This window comes from Salmo salar, chromosome ssa27 (genome assembly GCF_905237065.1).
Source record: "Salmo salar chromosome ssa27, Ssal_v3.1, whole genome shotgun sequence".
Lineage (NCBI taxonomy): Eukaryota > Metazoa > Chordata > Actinopteri > Salmoniformes > Salmonidae > Salmo > Salmo salar.
The window spans coordinates 31,346,123-31,372,367 of record NC_059468.1 but is presented as its reverse complement, the minus strand read 5'-3'; the positions used below and the strand labels follow the sequence as shown (position 1 = coordinate 31,372,367).

At 44.2% G+C, this 26,245-nt stretch overlaps 1 protein-coding gene across 2 annotated transcripts in view; it reads left to right on the top strand.

Moving 5' to 3' along the window:
- The window catches only part of LOC106588944 (syndetin), a 162,624-nt gene that overhangs the window by 82,079 nt on the left and 54,300 nt on the right, over positions 1-26,245 (top strand). For both annotated transcript variants that reach the window (XM_014178519.2, XM_014178518.2), the window contains exons 9-10: positions 14,225-14,323; positions 18,493-18,633. In XM_014178519.2, coding sequence (XP_014033994.1) covers positions 14,225-14,323; positions 18,493-18,633 — 240 coding nt within the window. The remainder of the gene's footprint in view (positions 1-14,224; positions 14,324-18,492; positions 18,634-26,245) is intronic.

The window sequence follows — 26,245 nt, the reverse complement described above, 5'->3', positions numbered from 1 at the left end:
GAAACCCATTTCGTGAAGCTCCCGACGAACAGGTCTTGTGCTGGCATTGCTTCCAGAGGCAGGTTGGAACTCAGTAGTGATGATTTGTTGCTCCTAGACGTTTGCACTTGACAATAACAGCACTTACAGTTGACCGGGACAGCCCTATCAGGGCAGAGATTATTTTTTTGTAACAGTATTTTTTATTGGAGTTTCACAATTTTCACCCATATTAAGAGATACAACAACAAAGACAAGGCAAAAAAACAGCACTCACTTACACATATCCGTATGTATGCATGCACGTACACACACACACACCATTTCCCTCTCCCCGCTCAGCGCTTCTCTCACCCCATCCCCCTCATTGCGTCTCTCAATACATACATTTTAAACAAACATAAACAGAGATACATTTTTTTTTTAAATTACAAAAAATAACAAAAATAAAGAAATAATAAAAAATAAAAAAAAGGTCAGTTTAAACCAAGAAGTTGAGTTCCCCACATGGACCGTACAGTGTAATTCTGAAATACATAGATCACCGTTCTAAGAGAATCCTTGCAGCATAATAGCTGACACTTCAGGTTCTAGGTAATTGCTCTAGTACGATTACATATAGATATTGTTTTTGCATATTTCCAAATGTCCTCCCACATCTCTTCGTCAGTAGTAACAGACAGTTATTTTTCCCACACTTGTTTCACCCTCTGTGTATCGACAGCGGAAAAGGACCTTAAAGCATCATAAAACAGACTTACAGACATTTTCCTTTGTGGGAAAAAAAAGCATTCTTTCAATGACAGACATATCAGGGTTGCCAATTAAGGTGGTGCTCTTCAGAATATAATGTCTTACTTGTAGGAAACGGAAAAAGTCCTGCTTTGGGAGTTGATATTTCTCGACCATCTGCTCAAATGACAATAAAATCTTATCCGCAAATAAGTCATTTAGTCTGCGTATGCCCTTATTAAGCCAAACGTTAAAGCCAGCATCCAGCAATCCTGGGGCAAAATCTGGGTTGTTAAGAATTGGGGTAAGAGCAGAGGTTAGTTTGGACCTTCCCAGGAAACGTTGAACTGACCTCCATACTTTGAGTGTGTTAAGTGTAATGGGGTTGTTACAATGATCTTTTACAGACTTGAAACTTGTGAAAAACAAAAGATCCTGTAAAGGGTATTTTGAAAGAGAAGTCTCAATGTCTAACCAAATAGAGGAGTCATCGTTTGTGATCCAGTCTGAGATATAACATAGGTGGGCACACCACTGATAGAACCTGATATTGGGCAGATCCAAGCCACCCATAGAACTTGGCAGCTGCAATATTGCCATCTTAAGTCTTGGCTTGCGTTTACTCCATATAAAGGAACTTAGCCATCCATTTACATCCTTTATTACCTTATTGGAGAGTAATACTGGGATCATTTGGATTGGGTAGAGTAGCCTAGGTAAAATGTTCATTTTCAAGAGGGATATTCTACCCAACCATGAAATCGGAAGAGAGTTCCAGCGCTCCAGATCCTGTCTTATTGTGTCGAACAAGGGAACAAAATTGGCTTTGTACATTTGTTGGAATTTAGGAGTTACAAATATACCCAGATACGTAAAACCTGAGGGAGACCATTTAAAAGGGAAGGGGGGAGAAGTATTAGGTACAGAGTGAAGGTTACCAAGTGGCATAGCCTCTGATTTAGTTAGGTTAATCTTGTAGCCTGAGAATTCGCTGAATAACTCAATAATATTAATAAGCTTATTTTATGGTGAACATCACCAATGAGCAGCCCCTGTATAGCAGGCGTTACCCTGATGGCCTCGGCCAGTGGTTCCATAACAAGTGCAAATAGGAGGGGAGACAAAGGACAGCCCTGTCTGGTACCTCTGTGTATAGGGAAGCTATTTGACCGTAGTCCATTAGTAAGGACAGCAGCCTAAGGATCATCATATAAAACTTTCACCCATTTTATAAAGTTGTCCCCCAGACCAAATTTATTTAGAGCAAAGAATAGGTAAGACCACTCCACACGATCAAATGCTTTCTCAGCATCTAGGGAGAGCACAAGACCATCCATAGCACTTCGTTGGTAGACTTCAATTACATTAAGAAGCCGTCTGACATTGTTACATGACCTACGTCCCTTAATGAAGCCAGTTTGGTCTCCTTTCACAATTAGTGGCAGTGAGTCCTCTAATCTTGTGGCTAGAATTTTAGAAAGCAATTTTCTATCCACATTCAGAAGGGAAATTGGTCTGTACGAGGAACAAGACTCCGGACATTTTCCCTTTTTGAGAATAAGTGATATGTTGGCTTCTCGCAGCGTTTGGGGGAGCTGGTCATTTGAAAATGAGTGGTTAAACATATCACGCAATGGCTCAAGGATCAGGCCATGGAACTCTTTATAGAACTCACTACAAAACCCGTCCGGTCCTGGGGCCTTACCATTTTGCAGATTCTTAATTGCGGACATTATCTCATCCTTAGTAATAGGAGCATTAAGGAGAGACCTCTGTTCTTCGGAGATAGTAGGGAGCTCAATCTTAGAAAAGAAGTTCTCCATTAACTTGGGTGCGGCATTTGGCAGTTCTGAGGCATAAAGATTTGCATAAAATTTCTTAAATGAGTCATTTATCAATTTATTTTCATATAAATGATTGCCATCAGAATCAGTAATAGCCGCAATTGACTGTGAGTCAGCTCTCTTTTTAGCTAGGTACGCCAAGTACTTTCCTGGCTTATCGCCATGGAAAGTTTTATTTTTAAAGTTTTTTTTTTGCTTTTTTTTGCTTTTGCTTGACAAATCTCATTTTCTTTTCAGCGTCCTGTGTTAGGAGGGAGTCCAACGTTGATCTAATGACTGATATTTCCTTTAATAGGGCAGGAGTGGGAGTTTCAATGTAGTCCTTCACTTTAGTTCCTAATTCACCCTCTAGTGTTTTTTGCTTTTCACGCTTTTTCCGCCTCTTAGTGGCTGCGTATGACATAATCAGACCCCTGGCGTACGCCTTACAGGTTTCCCAAAGGAGTGAGGGGTTATCTGTTGATTGAGAGTTAATAGAGAAAAATGCTTTAAACTCTGTAATAAAATATGATGTGAATGTATGGTCTTTAAGAATGGTTGTATTCAACCTCCAGTGTCTTGACTGATTGAATGCCCCGTTGAGTTTTATGTCCAGGATCACCTCCGCATGATCAGATATGACTATGCTTCCTATCCTAGCGGATAAAACCGACTGCAGTGACGTCCTGGGCATAAAAAAGTAATCTATTCTAGTCTGACAACCATGAGGTGCAGAGAAAAAAGTGAACTCTCTGTTGGAGGGATGAAAAGCTCTCCAAACATCAGCATACCCCAGATCATCACAAATAGCTGTAAGTGACTTAGCTTGAGGAGAGAGTGAGGCTATACCACTGGGAAGCTTATCAATAAGGGGGTTCAACAAACAATTAAAATCTCCTCCAACCACTGCAGTGTCTGAGTTTAATTCTGAAAAGTCTAGAAATACCTTAGTGAGGAAGTCAGGAGGGTGGGCAGGGGGGGAAGTAAATATTCATTATGGAAATGCTCTGCCCTTGTAAAGTACCATTAATTATAACAAAGCGACCCAATTTATCTTTCACACACTTCAAGACCTTAAGTGGTAGGTTCTTTTTCACAAGAATTGCTACACCTCTACTTCTGGATGTAAATGATGAGAAAAACACTTGACCAAACCCCCATTGTTGTAATTTCAGATGCTCCTTATCATTCAAATGAGTTTCTTGTAACAGGGCAATATCAATTTTTTTTTTTTCAAAAAGGACAGTACCTTCTTCCTTTTAATGGGGTTATGGCTCCCTCTAATGTTCCATGTACATACACGTAGTCTGTTACCTGCCATTGCGCTTTGACCATTCAATATCCAGACTGAATCCTACTGTAAAAATGGGGTGGTACCTTTTTCCATGTGTTGAACTCTCCTCTATGTCACTGAGCGTAAACAAACGATATGAACCCTGAACTCGAACTATACTAAACCCAAAAATTAAACATGAAAAGATCCAAAAGGGGGTTTTCCCACTAGCTAACATGCAGGGGATTTCAACTTTCCAATGTAGACTCTTAAGTCCGCATTGCCACTCAATAGCCTCATCCTTTATATATGTGGAAATTAAAATCAATAGAAGAAGATTGAGGCTCTTCCACCTAAAACCAAGCCTGGGCACCAATATAGGTTCACACATATCTCAGTCTGAGTTACTTTAGCAAGAAAAATAATAACGATACGAATATTACTGAACAGGAGCACATGAGAACTTAGACCACTGTTTCATGATCAGATTAAAAATAAAATAAGACATTATCCAATGCTGCTGAGGTGCAGCTTAAGGTTATTTACCCGAGAGAGTCAATAAACGCAGCAGCCTCTTCAGATGTGTAGAGTTTTTTAGGCGATCCGTTGACCATAATCTTCAATGTGGCCGGGTACAGCAGTGCGTAGTCGATCTTCATTCTCTTGAGTCGGGCCTTCACCTCGTCAAACGCCTTGCGCCTTCATACAACCGCTGTGGAATAATCATTGAAGAATGAGACCTTTGGACCTTTACGTTGACTACCGTCAGAACCGATGTTTCTAGCCGCATCCATGACGCGCTGCTTGTCGGTAAAGTTGTGGAACTTTATAACCACTGGTCGTGGGCGCTGATTAGGACCGGGTATCGGTGCTTGAGAGCGATGTGCTCTGTCTAGCTTCACCCGACCAGCCTTAGTGTCCATTTGTAGGTAGTCAGGGATCCATTCCTCAAAAAATTTTACTGAACGTGTCCCTTCAGAATTTTCCGGGAGTCCCACAACACGTATATTGCATCTGCGTCCTCGATTATCCAAGTCATCAATGTGCTCCGCCATTTCGCGCACCTGTTTCTCAAGTGCTTTTATCTTAGTGTCCATGGATGTAGTTGAAGTTTCCACAGTAGCAATTCTTCCTTCCGCCTCATCAACACGTTTGACAACCCTCTGTAGTTCAGCTGAATGGCCTGCTATTGCTTCCAGGACCGTTCTTATCTTAACATCGATCACTTTAGTAATGTTATCCGTCATCCTTTGAATCACCAGGTCCATTGTGCCTGGATCTGTAATGTTGTTAGATTCGCTAACGTTAGCTAGCTCCTCCTGCACATCTACATGGATGGCGGTTTTGGTCGACTTCTTAGTAGCTCTGTTGGGCATGTTGTCGGAGATTTTTGAGAAATAGTCGCCAAGACTCATTGTAGGGTAACTTATTTAGCCAATTCTACCACTTTTTCAAGCTAGGAGATTAATGTAAGAATATAAATTTACGAATACCGCGTGAGCTCGCTGAAACACCGTGTTCTCTCTACGGCGCCATTTTGTTCCCCTTCGTTTAATCCAGGGCAGAGATTTGACAAACTGACTTGTTGGAAAGGTGGCATCCTATGACGGTGCCACTTTGAAAGTAACTGAGCTATTCAGTACGGGCCATTCTACTTCCAATGTTTGTTTATGGAGATTGCATGGCTGTGTGCTCGATTTGTATATACCTGTCATCAACAGGTTTGGCTGAAATAGCCGAATACACTAATTTGAATGGGTGTCCACATACTCTTGGAGTCTCTATTTGCCCTGGTCAAAAGTAGTGCACTATAAATGGAACAGAGTGCCATTTGTGGTGTAGCCTATGAACTACAAACCTACCGGCTCGATCCCACCAATTTTGCTGACACACAGGTTAGGGCCTGGAGATCTGGAGTGCAGCAGGGATCAATAGAGATGACAGGGATGCTCGAGAGCTCCAGAGCTCAGTGGGGCTGCCCTCCTCCTCTCCCCCCACTGGGGTGCTCTATCTAGTTGAGGGCAAACGTCTCCGGGTTTGGGTGCCTGCCAGCTCAAAACACCATGACAGGCTCACTGCAGATTCTCCTTCCACCCCTCTCTTAACCATACCTGGTACCCACCAATTAAATGTTTAATTTTCCAGAGTTGAGGTCGAGGCATTGGGGTGATGGATATTGATGAACTGGCAATTTGCAGCGTCACCCCCCTCACCCCTGCCACTGTCACCCCTCTCTCTCCTGTCCTTCCCCGGCCCTGTCCCCTGACCTCTCCTACTTTAACTCAGTGCTGTGCTGTGACTCCAACATGAGGCTTTCTAGTCAGGCAGCCTGCTAGTCAGCTGTCTCACAGACAGCCTAAAGCCCTGACGTGACGTGTCCAAGCTGTTCCTCACACACATCACAATGGCCTTGTCATGTAATAGAACACAACTGTCTCGTGTTATGTGTTCTGACATCTGCAGCCGTGACATACACTGAGTCTACTGCTCTTTCCATGACATAGACCAACCAGGTGAATCCAGGTGAAAGCTATGATCCCTTATTGATGTCACTTGTTAAATCCACTTCAATCAGTGTAGATGAAGGGGAGGAGACAGGTTAAAGAAGGGTTTTTAAGCCTTGAGACAATTAAGACATGGATTGTGTACATGTGCCATTGAGGGGGAATGTGCAAAACCAAAGATTTAAGTGCCTTTGAACGGGGTATAGTAGTAGGTGCCAGGCGCACCGGTTTGTGTGAAGAACTGCAATGCTGCTGGGTTTGTCACACGCAACAGTTTCCCGTGTGTGTCAAGAATGGTCCACCTCCCAAAGGACATCCAGTCAACTTGGCACAACTGTGAGAAGCATTGGCGTCAACATGTGCAAGCTCCCCTGTGGAATGCTTTCGACACCATATAAAGTCCATGCCCTGACAAATAGAGGCTGTTCTGAGGGCAAGGGGGTGCAATTTAATATCAGGAAGGTGTTCCTAATGTTTGGCATACTCCGTGTATATTCTCACATAGACATCTCCATTTTTGTCAGATTCAACAGACACTCTATTCCAGAGCTTTAGTTCATACCCTAAATAGTCTTCCACGGATGTTACCCATAGTATAGCTGTCTGAACTACCACACTTTTGCCATGACACTTTTGAACTCTAAAAGTGTTGGTTCTGAGAGAGGTCAGCGAATATGGTTAATTATGCAGTAGGTGGGTCTAATCACGGATGCTGATTTGGTTAAAACCGCAGACAAGAGAAGACAGCCTTTAACTTAAGACTCAGTGGTGTCTGTATTATGTTGCCTCTTTAACCTAAACTAATTACATGCCACTACCATGGCTCTAGTCTCTGCCACTACCATGGCTGAAGTCTCTGCCTGCCATGGTCCCTGTGGCTCAGTTGGTAGAGCATGGTGTTTGCAACGCCAGCATGGTGTGTGCAACGCCAGGGTTGTGGGTTCGATTCCCACGGGAGGCCAGTACAAAAAAAAAAAAATAAATAAAATAAAAATAAATGCATGAAATGAAATTGTATGAAATGTATGCATTCACTACTGTAAGTCGCTCTGGATAAGAGCGTCTGCTAAAATACTAAAATGTAAAATGTCTCTGCCACTACCATTGCTGAAGTCTCTGCCACTACCATGGCTGAAGTCTGTGCCTGCCCTGTCTCTGCCACTACCATGGCTGAAGTCTCTGCCACTACCATGGCTGAAGTCTCTGCCTGCCCTGTCTCTGCCACTACCATGGCTCTAGTCTCTGCCACTACCATGGCTCTAGTCTCTGCCACTACCATGGCTGAAGTCTCTGCCTGCCCTGTCTCTGCCACTACCATGGCTCTAGTCTCTGCCACAACCATGGCTGAAGTCTCTGCCTGCCCTGTCTCTGCCACTACCATGGCTGAAGTCTCTGCCTGCCCTGTCTGCCACTACCATGGCTGTAGTCTCTGCCTGCCCTGTCTGCCACTTCCATGGCTGTAGTCTCTGCCTGCCATGTCTCTGCCTGCCATGTCTCTGCCTCTACCATGGCTGAAGTCTCTGCCTGCCCTGTCTCTGCCACTACCATGGCTCTAGTCTCTGCCACTACCATGGCTGAAGTCTCTGCCTGCCCTGTCTCTGCCACTACCATGGCTTAAGTCTCTGCCTGCCCTGTCTCTGCCACTACCATGGCTGAAGTCTCTGCCTGCCCTGTCTCTGCCACTACCATGGCTGAAGTCTCTGCCACTACCATGGCTGAAGTCTCTGCCTGCCCTGTCTCTGCCACTACCATGGCTGAAGTCTCTGCCTGCCCTGTCTCTGCCACTACCATGGCTCTCGTCTCTGCCACTACCATGGCTGAAGTCTCTGCCTGCCCTGTCTCTGCCACTACCATGGCTGAAGTCTCTGCCTGCCCTGTCTCTGCCACTACCATGGCTGAAGTGCTTTAGCAGCGATTTGTTAAGGGTCAGCCACAAACAACACAAACACTCCCTAAGGGCGCTGTGTCCTCTTGAGACTCATCCTAAGTGTTCTGTTTTAGAGTTGACCTGAAAGAGACCTCAGTAAAGGAATAACGTAGCATCTCGTTAATGTGTTGGCACAGTTCAGGACCAGCAATAATACTTCTTATTTAGCAGATGCTTTCAGTTTTATCCAATGTTACTTTTAGTTAAGACAGCTATTGAAAGAACAACAACAACTGCAAGAAGGAAACAACCAATAAAGACTAGATCAAGTATTGACGCAATGTTCTTTGTCAGAAATGGCAGGTTCGCGAAGCAATTCAAGCACTTAGACTACACCACACGCAGGTGTTCAAGGTGTTGCCATTCACCAGAGAAGGACATGGTAATGGGTTAGGAAATATCATTTGTGAGAAGGCTGTGTTACTCCAAACAAACTGGACAATGGCTCCTTTCCTGTCTCCATGTGTTAGTGCTGAGCTATTAACTGAAATTCTTCATTTCTTTGGTTATTAAACAACTAATTGACCGACGTCAGTTCAATTACTTGAATTCTATTTAGTTAGGTTTTTTTGTGAGCCCAATTTCTCTAGAGAGAAATCAAATAATTCACGAGAGAAATTAAGAACTATGTTAGACACTGGGTGCAAGGGAGTTGTAGCAAATATTAAGCAAATATTCAACCTAGTTTGTCGCAGAAATGTGGTAATTAGCTACAATGACCATTGCGCCTGTTTTTTTCCCACTCGGACATAGGATCAGAGAAGAGACGGCGAAGTGAGAGGTTTCACTCTCTCCAAAATCTGTACGAAATAAGTCCAGTTCATTTCTATGGCTTATTTTGGACCTAAGCTTGTCGCCTGTCTTCCTGCCTTTTGGACAACGACTCTCATTGTTAGGGCGGAGACATGAGCCATCTCGTCATTATATACAGATCTCTGGACGGATACACTTTTACGCCTGAAAGAGGAATGTACACAACACAATGACGAGAGAGAGGGATACAGACAGTTTGTGATCAGTTAGCCTTATCTACTTTAAAGAACTAGTAAAATGATTTTGAAGAACTAGTAAAATGATTTTGTCAGACCGCTATGCAGTGTACTTTAGCTAGGCAGGTTAGCTAAATAAATCAAATCAAATAAAATGTTATTGGTCGCATACACATATTTAGCAGATGTTATTGCGGGTGTAGTGAAATGCTTGTGTTCCTAGCTCCAGCAGTGCAGTAATATTGAATAATACACATAAATCTAAAAGTAAAAAAATGTAATTAAGAAATATAGAAATATTAGGATGAGCAATATCGGAGTCCGAAGTATAAATATATAAACTGAACAAAAATATAAACGCAACATGTAAAGTGTCGCTCCCATGTTTCATGAGCTGAAATTAAAGATCCCAGCTCAAAAAGATGATTTCTCTCAAATTTTGTGCACAATTTTGTTTACATCCCTGTTACTGAGCATTTCTCGTTTGCCAAGATAATCTATCCACCTAACAGGTGTGACATGATCATTACACAGGTGCACCTTGTGCTAGGGACAATAAAAGGCCACTAAAATGTGTAGTTTTGTCACACAACACAATGCCATAGATGTCTCAAGTTTTGAGGGAGCGTGCAATTGGCATGCTGACTGCAGGTATGTCCACCAGAGCGTTTGCCAGGCAACTGAATGTTCATTTCTCTACCATAAGCCACCTCCAACTTGATTTTGGCAGTACGTCCAACCGGCCTCACAGTCACAGACCACGTGTATGGAGTCGTGTGGTCGCGAGCGGTTTGCTGATGTCAATGTTGTGGACAGAGTGCCCCATGGTGGCGGTGGGGTGATGGTATAGACAGGCATAAGCTATGGACAACGAACACAATTGCATTTTATCGATGGTAATTTGAATGCACAGAAATGCCATGACGACATCCTGAAGCCCATTGTGAGGCCCATTCTTTAAAAATGTTTGGTATGTGTGACCAACAGATGTATATCTGTATTCCCACAGGGCCTACTAAATGTATTTCAAATAACTGATTTCCAAATATGAACTGTAACTTAAATTGTTCCTTGTTGTGTTTATATTTTTGTTTAGTATATATGTGATGGACAGTATGCATCGACATTATGGACAGGATGCGGATTGAATATTTGGTATAATAGTATGACTAAAGTATGGGGAGCACATAGATAACGTTAGATGGTCTGGCTGACTGGCTGCTACTGCCTGGGCAGAGATAGGATGATGACTTTAATGAATGAAAAATAAAGTAATCAGATAAAAACAAAGTAATATACACAACTGAAATATTTTATTATTTCATATTAATTTCCTATTTTTCATTTGATGTCTACCCAATGTAGACCTGATAGAGACAATGGAATATTTTCAATGTTTCGGCAATGGAATGTTCACTATTTTTGGCTTTAGAAGGTACATTAAAAAGCTCGAAAATCATTGTAATGTCATTATTTCATAATGCATTTAAATGTAAAAAAAAACGACTTTGAAACTGAAATCGACAACCGTGATTACTTAAAAAAAATAATCGAACCGAAACAAAACCGACCTCAAAAAGCACTAATCGCTCAGCACTGCTACAGTATGTGTGACAGAGCATGGTGTCCACATGCCATATGCCACACATTGTGGGTCAGGATATAGGAATGAGTGGTACATGAGAGTTCTAGGTCACTGATAGAGTCCAAGTGAAGCCTTGACTCGTGTTTAGGTGATCAGCAGGGAACTGACCTAACAATGTCCTCTCCCTGGAATTCCAAGCTACAAGACACTCTTGAGCAGATAGAGGTATGTAGGAGCTTTTCTTTTCTCTTTGTTCTTATTTTTCATTTAAAAAATAGTGGAAATCCACCCTACCTTCAGTATTTTGATGTCTTTATTGAGACCGTAATGAAAAGGTGGGAGAGACGGAGCGATGAGAAGAGGCCACAAGGATTGAACCCTGGTCTCCTGTGAGGAGGCATACATGTGCTTATTGCTGGGTGTGTTACCTATTCCATCACGGCTCTTTACACATAGGAGCTTTTCTTACTATTTCTATTGATTGAGTACACTGCGATTTCTCACACATCTCAAAGGTTGTTTGATACTAAACATATGAAATATTCCATGTCATTTTTCTTAAAGCCTACATCTAAAAAGAGGGAAAAGGTGTTTTGTCTTGAAATTTTGAGTTGTTATTTTTCAGTTCTCCCTGCTACATATTGACATATTCAAAAAGCCATTACTGCTAGAGTGGTAAACATAGTTAATATTATCCATTTAATTAAAGCCATATTTTAATAATTATGTCTGGAGAATGGTATTCAATGCAATTTTCCAACATCCACGCTTAGGGAGGTTCATTACCTGGGGTCCATGTGAATGTATGACGCACACACACGCCGACACATAGCTTGACTGTGTGAGTAAATGCACTCCTCTGAGAGCTCATGGTCACTCATGGTCACACACACACACACACACACACACACACACACACACACACACACACACACACACACACACACACACACACACACACACACACACACACACACACACACACACCCACACAGAGCGAGAGCGACACCGTCCCTGCAGTGAGCGGTGTCTTGGTCTCGACATTGATCTGCTGTATAGATGTAATTTGGAAGTCTTGCGTGGAGCTCCCCCTGGTAGCTTTAGCTCCGTGAATCCTCAAAACATTTTTCTCATCATGCTCTCTAATCCTGCTTTCTCTACCATACATAAGACTCCTCTCTCAACCCGGGCCTCTATGGAAATGCAATGTAGCCAGCCATCTGAATAAAGCAAATTTGTTTAAATTCACCAATCATATTTTAACAATAGCACCACCATCTTTTCAGTCTGTCATAGTTACTGTAATATAGATCTGTTCATGTACATATAAACTCAGCAAAAAAAGAAACGTCCCTTTTTCAGGACCCTGTCTTTCAAAGATAATTTGTAAAAATCCAAATAACTTCACAGATCTTCATTGTAAAGGGTTTAAACACTGTTTCCCATGCTTGTTCAATGAACCATAAACAATTAATGAACATGCACCTGTGGAACGGTTGTTAAGACACTAACAGCTTAGGCAAGTAAGGTCTTTCTACTGACTCTGAAAAACACCAAAAGAAAGATGCCCAGGGTCGTGTCTTAGGCATGCTGCAAGGAGGAATGAGGACTGCAGATGTGGCCAGGGCAATAAATTGCAATGTCCGTACTGTGAGACGCCTCAGACAGCGCTACAGCGAGACAGGACGGACAGCTGATTGTCCTCACAGTGGCAGACCACGTGTAACAACACCTGTACTGGATCGGTACATCCGAACATCACACCTGCGGGACAGGTACAGGATGGCAACAACTGCCCGAGTTACACCAGGAACGCACAATCCCTCCATCAGTGCTCAGACTGTCCGCAATAGGCTGAGAGAGGCTGGACTGAGGGCTCGTAGGCCTGTTGTAAGGTAGGTCCTCACCAGACATCATCGGCAACAACATCGCCTATGGGCACAAACCCACCGTCGCTGGACCAGACAGGACTGGCAAGAAGTGCTCTTCACTGACGAATCGCGGTTTTGTCTCACCAGGGGTGATGGTCAAATTCGCGTTTATCGTCGAAGGCATGAACGTTACACCGAGGCCTGTACTCTGGAGCGGGATTTATTTGAAGGTGGAGGGTCCGTCATGGTCTGGGGCGGTGTGTCACAGCATCATCGGATTGAGCTTGTTGTCATTGCAGGTAATCTCAAGGCTGTGCGTTACAGGGAAGACATCCTCCTCCCTCATGTGGTACCCTTCGTGCAGGCTCATCCTGACATGACCCTCCAGCGTGACAATCCCACCAGCCATACTGTTAGTTCTGTGCGTGATTTCCTGCAAGACAGGAATGTCAGTGTTCTGCCATGGCCAGCGAAGAGCCCGGATCTCAATTCCATTGAGTACGTCTGGGACCTGTTGAATCAGAGGGTGAGGGCTAGGGCCATTCCCCACAGAAATGTCAGTGAACTTGCAGGTGCCTTGGTGGAAGAGTGGGGTAACATCTCACAGCAGGAACTGGCAAATCTGGTACAGTCCATGAGGAGGAGATGCACTGCAGTACATAATGCAGCTGGTGGCCACACCAGATACTGACTGTTACTTTTGATTTTGACCCCCCCTTTGTTCAGGGACACATTATTACATTTCTGTTAGTCACATGTCTGTGGAACTTGTTCAGTTCATGTCTCAGTTGTTGAATCTTGTTATGTTCATACAAATATTTACATATGTTAAGTTTGCTGAAAATAAATGCAGTTGACAGTGAGTGGACGTTTCTTTTTTTGCTGAGTTTATGTTCATAATTAGAAAGTATTTGGTATTCGGAAAAAAGTTAAAACACTACAGTATTTTCATATCTCAACGTACATTGAACATACTGTACTGTAATTTATAAAATGAGTAGAATGTACAGTATTTTGCTTTCTCAAATGAAACTTCCGTAGTGTGATATTCCTTTATAATATACTTTCTCTGCTTTCCATTGTTAGATAGAAGTACATTAACAAAATGTTCTGCCGTAAATAAAATGTAGTCTTCTTCATCCTTCTACCCGACCTGTTTCCCTGTATTTATCTCAGCCAGCAGCTCTGTTTAACATCAATGGTGGGGCTCCTTTGACCTTGGGGGAGGCTGAGTGCGTATCTCTCTTCCCCCTGGTTCTCCCTGGCTCTCTGTGACTGACATGTAGCCTGCGTCCCAAATGCCAGCCAATTCCTTACATAATGCACTACTTTTGACCAGAGCTATATGGGTCCTGGTCAAAAGTAGTATACTATATAGGGAATAGTATACAATTTGGGACGGCCTCAGCCCTCCGCTATGGCAGCTGTTGCTAATTGTCTTGGCCCTAGGAGTTGATTCATGTCCAAATCCCTGGTCTTAACACTTCTAATCCCTCTCTCCTCCATCCCTCCCTTCCCCTCCTCCTCTACCCACCCAACAGGAGCAGCTGGATGTGGCCCTGTCCAAAACCTGCAAGCACTTTGACGTCTCCCACTACACCAGAGTTCAGCTGGCGTACACCGTCCTGGGAAAGAGCCAGGTGAGAGATCCATCCTCTGTCAACAGATATCTGCTCTGCTCTGACGGCTTCTGTCCTCATCATTTTGTCTTCCATTCCCCACTTTCTCTCCCCCTCTTCCGTCTATATTGTTCTCCCTCCCCGACTCCCCTTTTTTTCCACTACGTCTCTCTCTCTTTCTCTCTCTCGCTCTCTCTCTCCCTCTACCCGTCCAGTGGTGGAAAAGTACCCAATTGTTATACTTCAGTAAAAGTAAAGATACCTTAACTGAATATGACTCAAGTAAAAGTGAAAGTCACCCAGTAAAATACTACTTGAGTAAAATTCTAAAAGTATTTGGTTTTAAATATACTTAACTATCAAAAGTAAATGTAATTGCGAAAATATACTTAAGTATCAAAGTAAAAGTATAAATAATTTCAAATTCCTTATATTAAGCAAACCAGTAGGAACAATTTTCTTGTTTTTTAAAGTTACGGATAACCAGGGGCACACTCCAAAACTCAGACATAGTTTACAAACAAAGAATTTGTGTTTAGTGAGTCCACCAGATCAGAGGCAGTAGGGATGACCAGGGATGTTCTCTTGATAAGTGTGTGAATTGAACCATTTTCCTGTCCTGCTAAGCATGCAAAATGTAATGACTACTTTTGGGTGTCAGTGAAAATGTATGGAGTAAAAAGTACATTATTTTCTTTATGAATGTAGTGAATTAAAAGTAGTCAAAAATATCAATAGTAAAGTGCAGATAGCCCCACAAACTACTTAAGTAGTACTTTAAAGTATTTTTACTTAAGTACTTTACACCACTGCCTGTCTCCCTAACTTCTCTCTCTGTTGATGTGCGGTGATTAATTTCTGAGTCACGCCCCTTTCCTCTGTATTGTACTCCCTGTTTCTCTCTCCTCTCTCCCTCTCTCCTCTATCCCTCTCTCCCTCTCTCCTCTCTCCCTCTCTCCTCTATCCCTCTCTCCTCTCTCCCACTCTCTCCTTTCTCTCTCTCTCTGTCTCTCTGTCTGTCTCTCTCTGTCTCTGTCTCTCTGTCTGTGTCTCTCTCTGTCTCTCTCTGTCTCTCTCTCTGTGTGTGTGTGTGGATCAGGAGTGATGAGTCATACCTGGGTTAATATTATTTTCCCCATGTTGAGGGAAGTGTCTTGTAGTTTTTACACTGTCTCCCCCCCCCACTACCAACACGGAATCACAGATCTGTAATCCCTAGTAAAGCTTTTCCATTATCACTAGTAAAGCTCCCCACCCCACCCAACTGTCTTCGAGATGGTATATATTTTTTAAATGCTTTATTCAGGGGACTGTCAGTGTCAGGACTAAATGCATTATTCAGGGGACTGTCAGTGTCTGGACTAAATGCTTTGTTCAGGGGATTGTCAGTGTCTGGACTAAATGCATTATTCAGGGGACTGTCAGTGTCTGGACTAAATGCATTATTCAGGGGACTGTCAGTGTCTGGACTAAATGCTTTGTTCAGGGGACTGTCAGTGTCTGGACTAAATGCTTTGTTCAGGGGACTGTCAGTGTCTGGACTAAATGCTTTGTTCAGGGGACTGTCAGTGTCTGGACTAAATGCATTATTCAGGTGCTGTCAGTGTCTGGACTAAATGCTTTGTTCAGGGGACTGTCAGTGTCTGGACTAAATGCTTTGTTCAGGGGACTGTCAGTGTCTGGACTAAATGCTTTGTTCAGGGGACTGTCAGTGTCTGGACTAAATGCTTTGTTCAGGGGACTGTCAGTGTCTGGACTAAATGCTTTGTTCAGGGGACTGTCAGTGTCTGGACTAAATGCTTTGTTCAGGGGACTGTCAGTGTCTGGACTAAATGCTTTGTTCAGGGGACTGTCAGTGTCTGGACTAAATGCTTTGTTCAGGGGATTGTCAGTGTCTGGACTAGATGCTTTGTTCAGGGGACTGTCAGTGTCTGGACTAAATGCTTTGTTCAGGGGACTGTCAGTGTCTGGACTAAATGCGCAGCAGGAAATGCAATCTTGTAGTGTATTCAAGGTTTTAAGTATTCTAACGTTTGTCATTTTGATTTGCCATAACAAAAAATGTATCAACCCCTACAAAAATGTAATATAATCCACATAATAATTTGACATGTTGTCACGGCTGTCGAAAGGAGCAGACCAAAGTGCGGTGTGGTTGTAGTTCCACATTTTTATTAAATCTGTGAAACTTTGCAAGACATAAATAACTGAATTGACAAAACAACAAACCGTGACGCAGAGAGAAACAAACACTACTCAGAATATAATAACCCACAAAACCCAGGATGGAAAAACCCCTATTTAAATATGATCTCCAATTAGAGACAATGAGGACCAGCTGCCTCCAATTGGAGATCAACCCAAAAAACAACAACATAGAAATAGAAAAACTAGAACTTAAACATAGAAATACAAAACATAGAAAAACACAAAACACCGCCTGTCACGCCCTGACCTACTCTACCATAGAAAATAACCTCTTACTATGGTCAGGACGTAACACATGACTTGTTGCTGCGGGATTCTTTTCTGTGTGTGTGTCAGTCAGACTCAGTAACTGTGTGAAGGATGAAGTGAAGACCACCCGCAGCGCTCTGGATCGGCCTGCCTTCCTGGGAGAGAGATAGCAACTCTGGGAAAGAATTCCTGTTGGCCAATCAAATGTCTATTTACAAACTCATCAAAACAATACACTGTATAATGATGGTGATGAATGAAAGAGGTTAGTTAGAGAAGCCATAAAGAGACTGTCTACCAATTCCCATGCCATGTGTATTTTTCCCATTTACGGAGCTACTCATGTGGAAAACAAAAACGTGCTTACGTGATGATTAGTGTCTCAGTATGATTGACAGCCCTCAGCCATGAGGCGAGAGTGGCCCTTAGCTTCAGAGACTGCGTCATCTGCAGATCATCAGCTTTTTAGAGTAGGCTATCCACAATCACAATGGTTGTACTCTCCATAATGATAAACACCTTCTTCAAAGGCAGGGCGGTGATACTGAGTAGTGAGAATAGTGCCGGCTCTGAAACTCAAGGACCTATTGTTGGCCTGGCTCAAGGCCCTTTCACTCTTTGTGTGGGTGATTGCACGTACGCATGCATGCCCAGACACACACACCACACACACTTTTGTATTTTGTGTCGCGCTCCCTTATCTATGCACACAGAACAATGGTGACTTTAGGGCTTCAAAGCTGAAAGGGTCTCATCATAGCAAGGCCGTGTTCAGTTTGATATAAATTAATTTTCCTTCGGGTGAACAAGCAGCTCCCTGCTCCTCTCCGTGTGGCTCAGCCTTGTGTGCCGCCATTAGCTTAATGAGTCTAGGTACGCGTCCCAAATGACACCCTATTCCCTATATAGTGCATATGTGCTCTCGTCAAAAGTAGTGCACTATATAGGGAATAGAGTGCCATTTGGGACACCGCTCAGCAATACTGTTTACACCTTGTCTTTGCGAGTATTTTTGTTTGCATTTCTTTACTTGTATTATTCCATTTGTCTAATGGACTCATCTGTCGGGTACCTGGTACATTCAGAAGTACTTGTTAGCGAACGGTTGTGTTTCCATGGTTGCTTCCCAAATGCACACTATTCACTATATAGTGCACTTCTTTTGAGCCCTTTGAGTATAGGGCTGTGGTCAAGAGGAGTGTGCTATGTAATGAATAGGGGGTGATTTGGGGAACAACCCATGCAGTTCTTAATCACTTAGTACTGCCTCCAGTTCAGCGGTAAAGACGCCGTTAACCTGCTGATTGGCCAATCTTCAGATGCATAACATTGCTCTCTGTGCTATTGTGTTGACGTTGATTAATGATCAGACACTGGGTGAGAAACGAATCACAGAGGAAAAATAAAGCTCTTTATTTAGCAGAGTATTTCAAGGAAAATAAGGGCCAGATTTGTCTCTGGGGTTGGTTTAGTTTTTTGATAAAGTGCAGAGGAGCAAACATTTAATGAATCTGTAGTCTGGGCTACATCTCAGATGGAACCCTTTGACTGTGCTGGTGTTCATGCCATGTCACAACACTATCCGTCCCCAAAAATGATCTGTTTCCCTGTGCCTCTCTCCATAGACGGCCATGGACCAGGTCCACATGCACTTCACCCAGGCCATCCACAACACTGCTATGTCATGACACTATCCGTCCCCCATAATAACCTTGTGTCTCCTCTCTCCATAGACGGCCATGGACCAGGTCCACATGCACTTCACCCAGGCCATCCATAACACTATGTTCCAGGCGGTTCTGGGATACGTGGAGCTCTGCGTAGGCAACGCCGACACCAAGTTCCAGAAGATGCAGTACAGGGACCTCTGCACGGTAAGGATGCTAGCTAGCTACCTTCTATCATCTTACTGTAGTAAGGCCAACCAAGACCTTACCTAGGATTTGTCTTCTTAGCACGGCCAACCAAGACCTTACCTAGGATTTGTGTCTTCTTAACACTGCCAACCAAGACCTTACCTAGGATTTGTGTCTTCTTAGCACAACCAACCTTACCTAGGATTTGTGTCTTCTTAACATGGCCAACCAAGACCTTACCTAGGATTTCTGTCTTCTTAGCACGGCCAACCAAGACCTTACCTAGGATTTGTCGGCTTAGCACGGCCAACCAAGACCTTACCTAGGATTTCTGTCTTCTTAGCACGGCCAACCAAGACCTTACCTAGTGTTTAAGTGTTATGTTATGTGCAGGGCCAGTTTTTTTTATCACCATGTGACTACCTGGCCTGGTAAAACTTTGGGTCCTGGTATCAGGCTATGATTGGGGCCAGAGTTTTTCCTGGTCAGGTCCCATTACCGCAAAGAAAGGATTTCCTTGTTTGAAGTTCAGGTGACCAAGGAAAAACATCAGCCTCTATTATGTAATATCTAGGTGCCGATGTAATACTGTATCTTTAGTAAGCCATCGGTCTGGTGCAGTAAACAAACATAGCGTCAATCTGTGGTGGAGTACAGCCTTGGACAGACTTGGAGAAGATTTTATAAGCTTGGCTAGATGCCCACTAAGGGAATTACCATATATTGTGTTGTTTATTAAAGAGCTGAATAAAGGATTTAGGTCACACCAGTAGAAATCCCTGCTACTCCGTTGACTTGATAAACACTCAGACACACGACTCCCCGAGAGCTCATATTGTACTCTAACCAAGCAGAAAATGTCCCTCGTCTCTGAGGGAGAGAGGGATGGAGAGAACGAGACACATTCATTTTCTCAGTCCGTAGAGAGGCGTTCTCAATCATATACCTTTTTTATGAGATAAATAACCGTATTTAAGTGGACGAGGGATGGGCTCTTTTGAAAAGCAGCTGCTGAGTGGTGGTGGCCTTATTTGGCCAAATGCTCTCTCGCGCTCTCTCTTTCGCTCTCTTGCTCGCTTTCTCTCTCTGCCCAGAGCTTTGGTTGGGTCCAGACACCCAAATCACATTTGCATGGTTATGTAAAGCGCCTGTAATCAGCAGGGCCATGCATCACAATTCCACAGAGTGAGTTGTCTTCTCTTCCAGAGCCTTTTATTACCTTGCTGACACAGCTGAGTGGGGGAATCGAACGCTGTCACTCCCCCCTGTGTTGTTGTTTCTACCTTGACCACTAGATGGCGGAGCAGCTGTGGTTTGTATGAGATCTGGGACTCCTATGGGGAGAAGCACCAGAAATGTGGGTTGGAGGCTTAATCAAGACAGGTTGAAGGACGAGGGCATCTTCTTGACTCTGTGCTTTAGAGCCTGGATTTGTTAAAGGTGTTTCTGAGGTTGGGAAGATCACAATATCAGTCCCTTCCGTGGCAGAAAACTAGTTCTGCTTCTAGTTCAATATTCTTAAACTATCCTCAAGTCTTAAACTATCCTCAAATCTACAAGGAGAACAGTGCATAGTTTAAGTTTGCCTCACCAAGTACTGAAGCAGAGCTTCTAGATTTAAGGAGAAATGACTTTCACTCTCCCTCCTCACCAGGTGTGTTAGGAGAGGGATTCATTCTGTTCATTATTGGGATCTAAATGTTTGGGGATTCTGTATAGGGAGGGAGAGAAGCTGTAATATTAGCTAAGGGGGAAGCTAGAAGGGGATTGAGTAACGAAGGCTTCGCCACATGATGCTGAGGCATTGAGCTGTAACAGGCCGCTGAGGCATTGAGCTGTAACAGGCCGCTGAGGCATTGAGCTGTAACAGGCCGCTGAGGCATTGAGCTGTAACTGGCCGCTGAGGCATTGAGCTGTAACTGGCCGCTGAGGCGTTGAGCTGTAACCGCTGAGGCATTGAGCTGTAACTGGCCGCTGAGGCGTTGAGCTGTAACTGGCCGCTGAGGCATTGAGCTGTAACAGGCCGCTGAGGCATTGAGCTGTAACAGGCCGCTGAGGCATTGAGCTGTAACAGGCCGCTGAGGCATTGAGCTGTAACAGGCCGCTGAGGCATTGAGCTGTAACTGGCCGCTGAGGCATTGAGCTGTAACTGGCCGCTGAGGCGTTGAGCTGTAACCGCTGAGGCATTGAGCTGTAACTGGCCGCTGAGGCGTTGAGCTGTAACTGGCCGCTGAGGCATTGAGCTGTAACAGGCAGCTGAGGCGTTGAGCTGTAACAGGCCGCTGAGGCATTGAGCTGTAACAGGCCGCTGAGGCATTGAGCTGTAACAGGCCGCTGAGGCATTGAGCTGTAACAGGCCGCTGAGGCATTGAGCTGTAACAGGCCGCTGAGGCATTGAGCTCTAACAGGCCGCTGAGGCATTGAGCTGTCCTGACAGCAAGACATGTCCTTGTTTCACACCGTAAGATGCAAAAGAAAGGGCCGTACCTATCACCTTTAAATGTCACTCCATGTCCCCAATTTACCTGTCTGACAGTGACTAGCCAGGCCAGTCTGAAATTGGATGCAGAGAGCTGTACAGTGTTCTGATTATGGACGGCAAAATGTTTACTTCTCTTTAACGTATGCGCTGTCAGTCTTCAGCGTCGCCTGGGCGATTTCTGCATCGCCCCGACTCGTCCTCCCTTACTTTGGATTGATGGGGTGTGTCATGTTAGCATTGGGCTGCGCGATGGATTGGCCTCCAAACAGGTAGAGCTATGCGCTAGCTAACCTCGCATGTGTTTATCACTGTGAAGCTCGAACCTGACAAAGACAAAGATTGTGGACAGGCTGTTCCTTTGATGACACATGAGACTAGATAGGGTGCTCTTTCTCTCCACGGCTCCACACTCAGTGACTGGCAACAGGTTTTAAGGAAGATAAAATCTTTGTTATTACTTTGGCACCAGTTCCACTGGAAACTAAACAGAAAAATGCTCTCTGTGTTTCTTTAAGAACAGGCGAGGATGGAGGAAAGCTGCTTTGTGAGAAATGTTTTGATGCTTTAATCTTCTGAGCGTCTATACGGATGTGTGGGGGAATGAGATAAATGTGTAGTACCTACACCGACCTGGGAAAGGCAGCAATACGCAACAAAGCGTCTTGGAATAAGCCTTGAGACTTAGAAACTTCAGAAGAGAGAAAAGTTGCTTGGGGATTTAGGGACACTCTCTTGTCTACCACTCACTCCCTCGAGTCCCTCCCCTGAAGGGTACATCATAAAATATATACAGGATAGTATGTAAATTGCACTCTCTACTGTCCTGAACTTTGCAATGAGTCATTGAAATTAAAATTCAAGGGGTACGCAGAAAGGTCAAATCATATTGTGAATCATTATTGGTCCCCTTCCATACTTCAGCCATCTTTCTTTCTTTCTCACTCTCTCTTTCTCCCTTTCTCCCTTTCTCTCTTTCTCTCTTTCTCTCTTTCTCTCTTTCTCTCTTTCTCTCTGTCTGTCTGTCTGTCTGTCTGTCTGTCTGTCTGTCTGTCTGTCTGTCTGTCTGTCTGTCTGTCTGTCTGTCTGTCTGTCTGTCTGTCTGTCTGTCTGTCTGTCTGTCTGTCTGTCTGTCTGTCTGTCTGTCTTCCCCCTCTCCTGGACTCCCTGGCTGTGTCCCAAATGGCACCCTATTCACCTGCACTACAGTAATAGATGAAGATGTACAGATTACAGGCTTAGGCCTGGCTCGTAGTCAACGTTCTAATTCATCCCAAAGGTGTTTGATAGGGTTGAGGTCAGGGCTCTGTGCAGGCCAGTCAAGTTCTCCACACTGATCTTGGCAAACCAATTCTGTATGGATCTCGCTTTGTGCCTGGGGGCATTGTCATGCTGAAACTGGAAAGGGCCTTCCCCAAACTGTTGCCACAAAGTTGGAAGCACAGAATCATCTAGAATGTCATTGTATGCTGTAGCATTAACATTTCCCTTCACTGGAACTAAGGGGCCTGAACCATGAAAAACAGCCCCAGATCATTATTCATCCTCCACCAAACTTTACAGTTGCCACTATGCATTGGGGCAGGTAGCGTTCTCCTGGCATCCTCCAAAACCAGATTCGTCCGTCGGACTCCCAGATGATGAAGCGTCCACTGCTCCAGAGTCCAATGACGGCAAGCTTTACACCACTCCAGCCGACGCTCGCTTGGCATTACGCACGGTGATCTTAAGCTTGTGTGCGGCTGCTCGGCCATGGAAACCCATTTCATGAAGCTCCCGACAAACAGTTATTGTGCTGACGTTGTTTCCAGAGGCAGTTTGGAACTTGGTTGTGAGTGTTGCAACTGAGGACAGATAATTTTACGCTCTATGCACTTTAGCACTCGGCGGTCCCGTTCTGTGAGCTTGTGTGGCCTACCACTTCGCGGCTGAGCCGTTGTTGCTCCTAGACGTTTCCACTTCACAATAACAGCACTTACAGTTGACCGGGGCAGCTCTAGCAGGACAGAAATTTGACGAACTGACTTGTTGGAAAGGTGGTACTCTATGACGGTGCCACGTTGATAGTCATTGAGCTCTTCAGTATGGCCATTCTACTGCCAATGTTCGTCTATGGAGATTGGATGGCTGTGTGCTCGATTTTATACACCTGTCAGCAACAGGTTTGGCTGAAATAGCCAAATCCACTAATTTGAAGGGGTGTCCACATAGTGTTGGTGATGTAGTGTACCTTCAGAGTTGAAAGGGTATCTTATGTTATGATAATGGGGTTTGATAAGGATAATCTCTTTTTCTAAAATATATTTTTGAAAGTTTTTTTTTATTGAACAGATAGTGGGGAAATATATAGAGAGAGGATCAAAGTGGGGAAAGAGAGAGAGAGGATGACAGTGGGGAAAGAGAGAGAGGATGACAGTTGGGACAGAGAGAGAGAGGATGACAGTGGGGAAAGAGAGAGAGGATGACAGTGGAGACAGAGAGAGAGAGAGGATGACAGTGGGGAAAGAGAGAGAGGATGACAGTGGAGACAGATAGAGAGAGGATGACAATGGAGGCAGATAGAGAGAGAGGATGACAGTGGGGAAAGAGAGAGAGAGGATGACAGTGGAGACAGAGAGAGAGGATGACAGTGGGGAAAGAGAGAGAGGATGACAGTGGAGACAGATAGAGAGAGGATGACAATGGAGGCAGATAGAGAGAGGATGACAATGGAGGCAGATAGAGAGAGAGGATGACAGTGGGGAAAGAGAGAGAGAGGATGACAGTGGAGACAGAGAGAGAGAGGATGACAGTGGGGAAAGAGAGAGAGAGGATGACAGTGGAGACAGATAGAGAGAGAGGATGACAGTGGAGACAGATAGAGGGAGGACGACAGTGGGGACAAATAGAGAGAGAGAGGATGCAGTGGGGACACAGAGAGAGGGAGAGAGTGGATGACACTGGGGACAGATAGAGAGAGAGAGGATGACAGTGGGGAAAGAGAGAAAGAGGATGACATTGGAGACAGAGAGAGAGAGGATGACAGATAGAGGATGACAGTGGAGAAAGAGAGAGAGAGGATGACAGTGGGGACAGATAGAGAGGGAGGATGACAGTTGGGAAAGAGAGAGAGGATGACAGTGGAGACAGATAGAGAGAGAGGATGACAGTGGAGACAGATAGAGAGAGAGGATGACAGTGGGGACAGATAGAGGGAGGACGACAGTGGGGACAAATATAGAGAGAGAGGATGCAGTGGGGACACAGAGAGAGGGAGAGAGTGGATGACACTGGGGACAGATGGAGGGAGTATAACAGTGGGGACAGAGGGAGAGGGAGCATGACTGTGGGGACAGATAGAGAGAGAGAGAGGATGACAGTGGGGACAGATAGAGAGAGAGGATGACCGTGGGGACAGATGGAGGGAGTATGACAGTGGGAACAGTTGGAGAGGGAGGATGACCGTGGGGACAGATAGAGAGAGAGAGAGAGGATGACAGTAGGGACAGATAGAGAGAGAGGATGACCGTGGTGACAGATGAAGAGGGGTTGTGTGAAAGGGCAGTAGGCTGGATTTAAACCTATACCTACATTATCTCTAGACCAGCCAGGCCATATAAAGATAATATCTTCTTGATTACATCAACATTCTATCATCCCAAGGTTCACTCACTGATTACAATCAGTATCTCGATTGTGTAACAGTATGTTCATTCTGACAGGACACGGTGCGAGTTAATTAAATGGTCCATTGTTCATGTGAAGGACTGTGAAACCCTTAGTGGAGGTGAACCTTCCATGGCCTTTCAGCATTCAGATCAGCTTTCAAATGAGGCAACACAACATTATCATCTCTCTGTCTCTCTCTTTTTCTCCTCTGTCTCTTTCTCCTCTGTCTTTCTCTTTCTCCACTGTCTTTCTCTCTCTCCTCTGTCTCTTTCTTCTCTGTCTTTCTCCTCTGTCTTTCTCTCTCTCCTCTATCTTTCTCTCCTCTGTCTTTCTCTCTCTCCATCTTTCTTTCTCCTGTCTTTCTCTCTCTCCTCTGCCTTTCTCTCTCTCCTCTATCTTTCTCTCTCCTCTGTCTTTCTCTCTCTCCTCTGTCTCTTTCTTCTCTGTCTTTCTCTCTCCTCTGTCTTTCTCTCTCTCCTCTTTCTCTCTCCTCTGTCTTTCTCTCTCTCCTCTGTCTGTCTTTTTCTCTCTCCTCCATCTTTCTCTCTCCTCTGTCTTTCTCTCTCCTCTGTCTTTCTCTCTCCTCTGTCTTTCTCTCTCTCCTCTATCTCTCTCTCTTCTCTGTCTCTCTCTCTCTCTCTCTCCTCTGTCTGTCTCGCTCTCCTCTATCTCTCTCTCTCTTCTCTGTCTCTCTCTCTCTCTCTCTCCTCTGTCTGTCTCGCTCTCACAGTTCAATTCAAAGGGCTTTATTGGCATGGTTACCAAAGCATGTAAAACAGATAATCATATATGTTTCAAAAGAATAGAAACATTTCACATGTTATATTAAGCTATGTACAGTGTTGTAACTATGTGCAAATAGTTTAAGTACAAAAGGGAAAATAAATATGGGTTGTATTTACAATGGTGTTTGTTCTTCACTGGTTGCCCTTTTCTTGTAGCAACAGATCACACATCTTGCTGCTGTGGTGGCACACTGTGGTATTTCACCTAATAGATATGGGAGTTTATCAAAATTGGATTTGTTTTCAAATTCCTTGTGGGTCTGTGTAATCTGAGGGAAATGTGTCTCTAATATGGTCATACATTTGGCAGGAGGTTAGGAAGTGCAGCTTGGTTTCCACCTCATTATGTGGGTAGTGTGCACAGTCTGTATTCTCTTGAGAGCCAGGTCTGCCTACGGCGGCCTCTCTCAATAGCAAGGCTATGCTCACCAGCTGCGATAGAAAAAGGTGTTTATCTTCTTATGTAACAGCATCAATAAACAATTCAACGCTCAGACCGTTTGTTGTGTTCTCTCATTTATATAAAGGAGGTCTGCTTTCATTTACATCGATGTTCCCAGATTTCCAGGCCTATTTCCCTCACTCTCTATCTCTCACAGTCTCTCTCTCTCTGTCCTGTGTTTTGTGCTTGCATCATTATTCAGTGAAAGTGATACTTTCTCCAAACACATAACCCCTTGTCTCCCCCCCTTCCAGCTGCGATAGAAAAAGGTGTTTA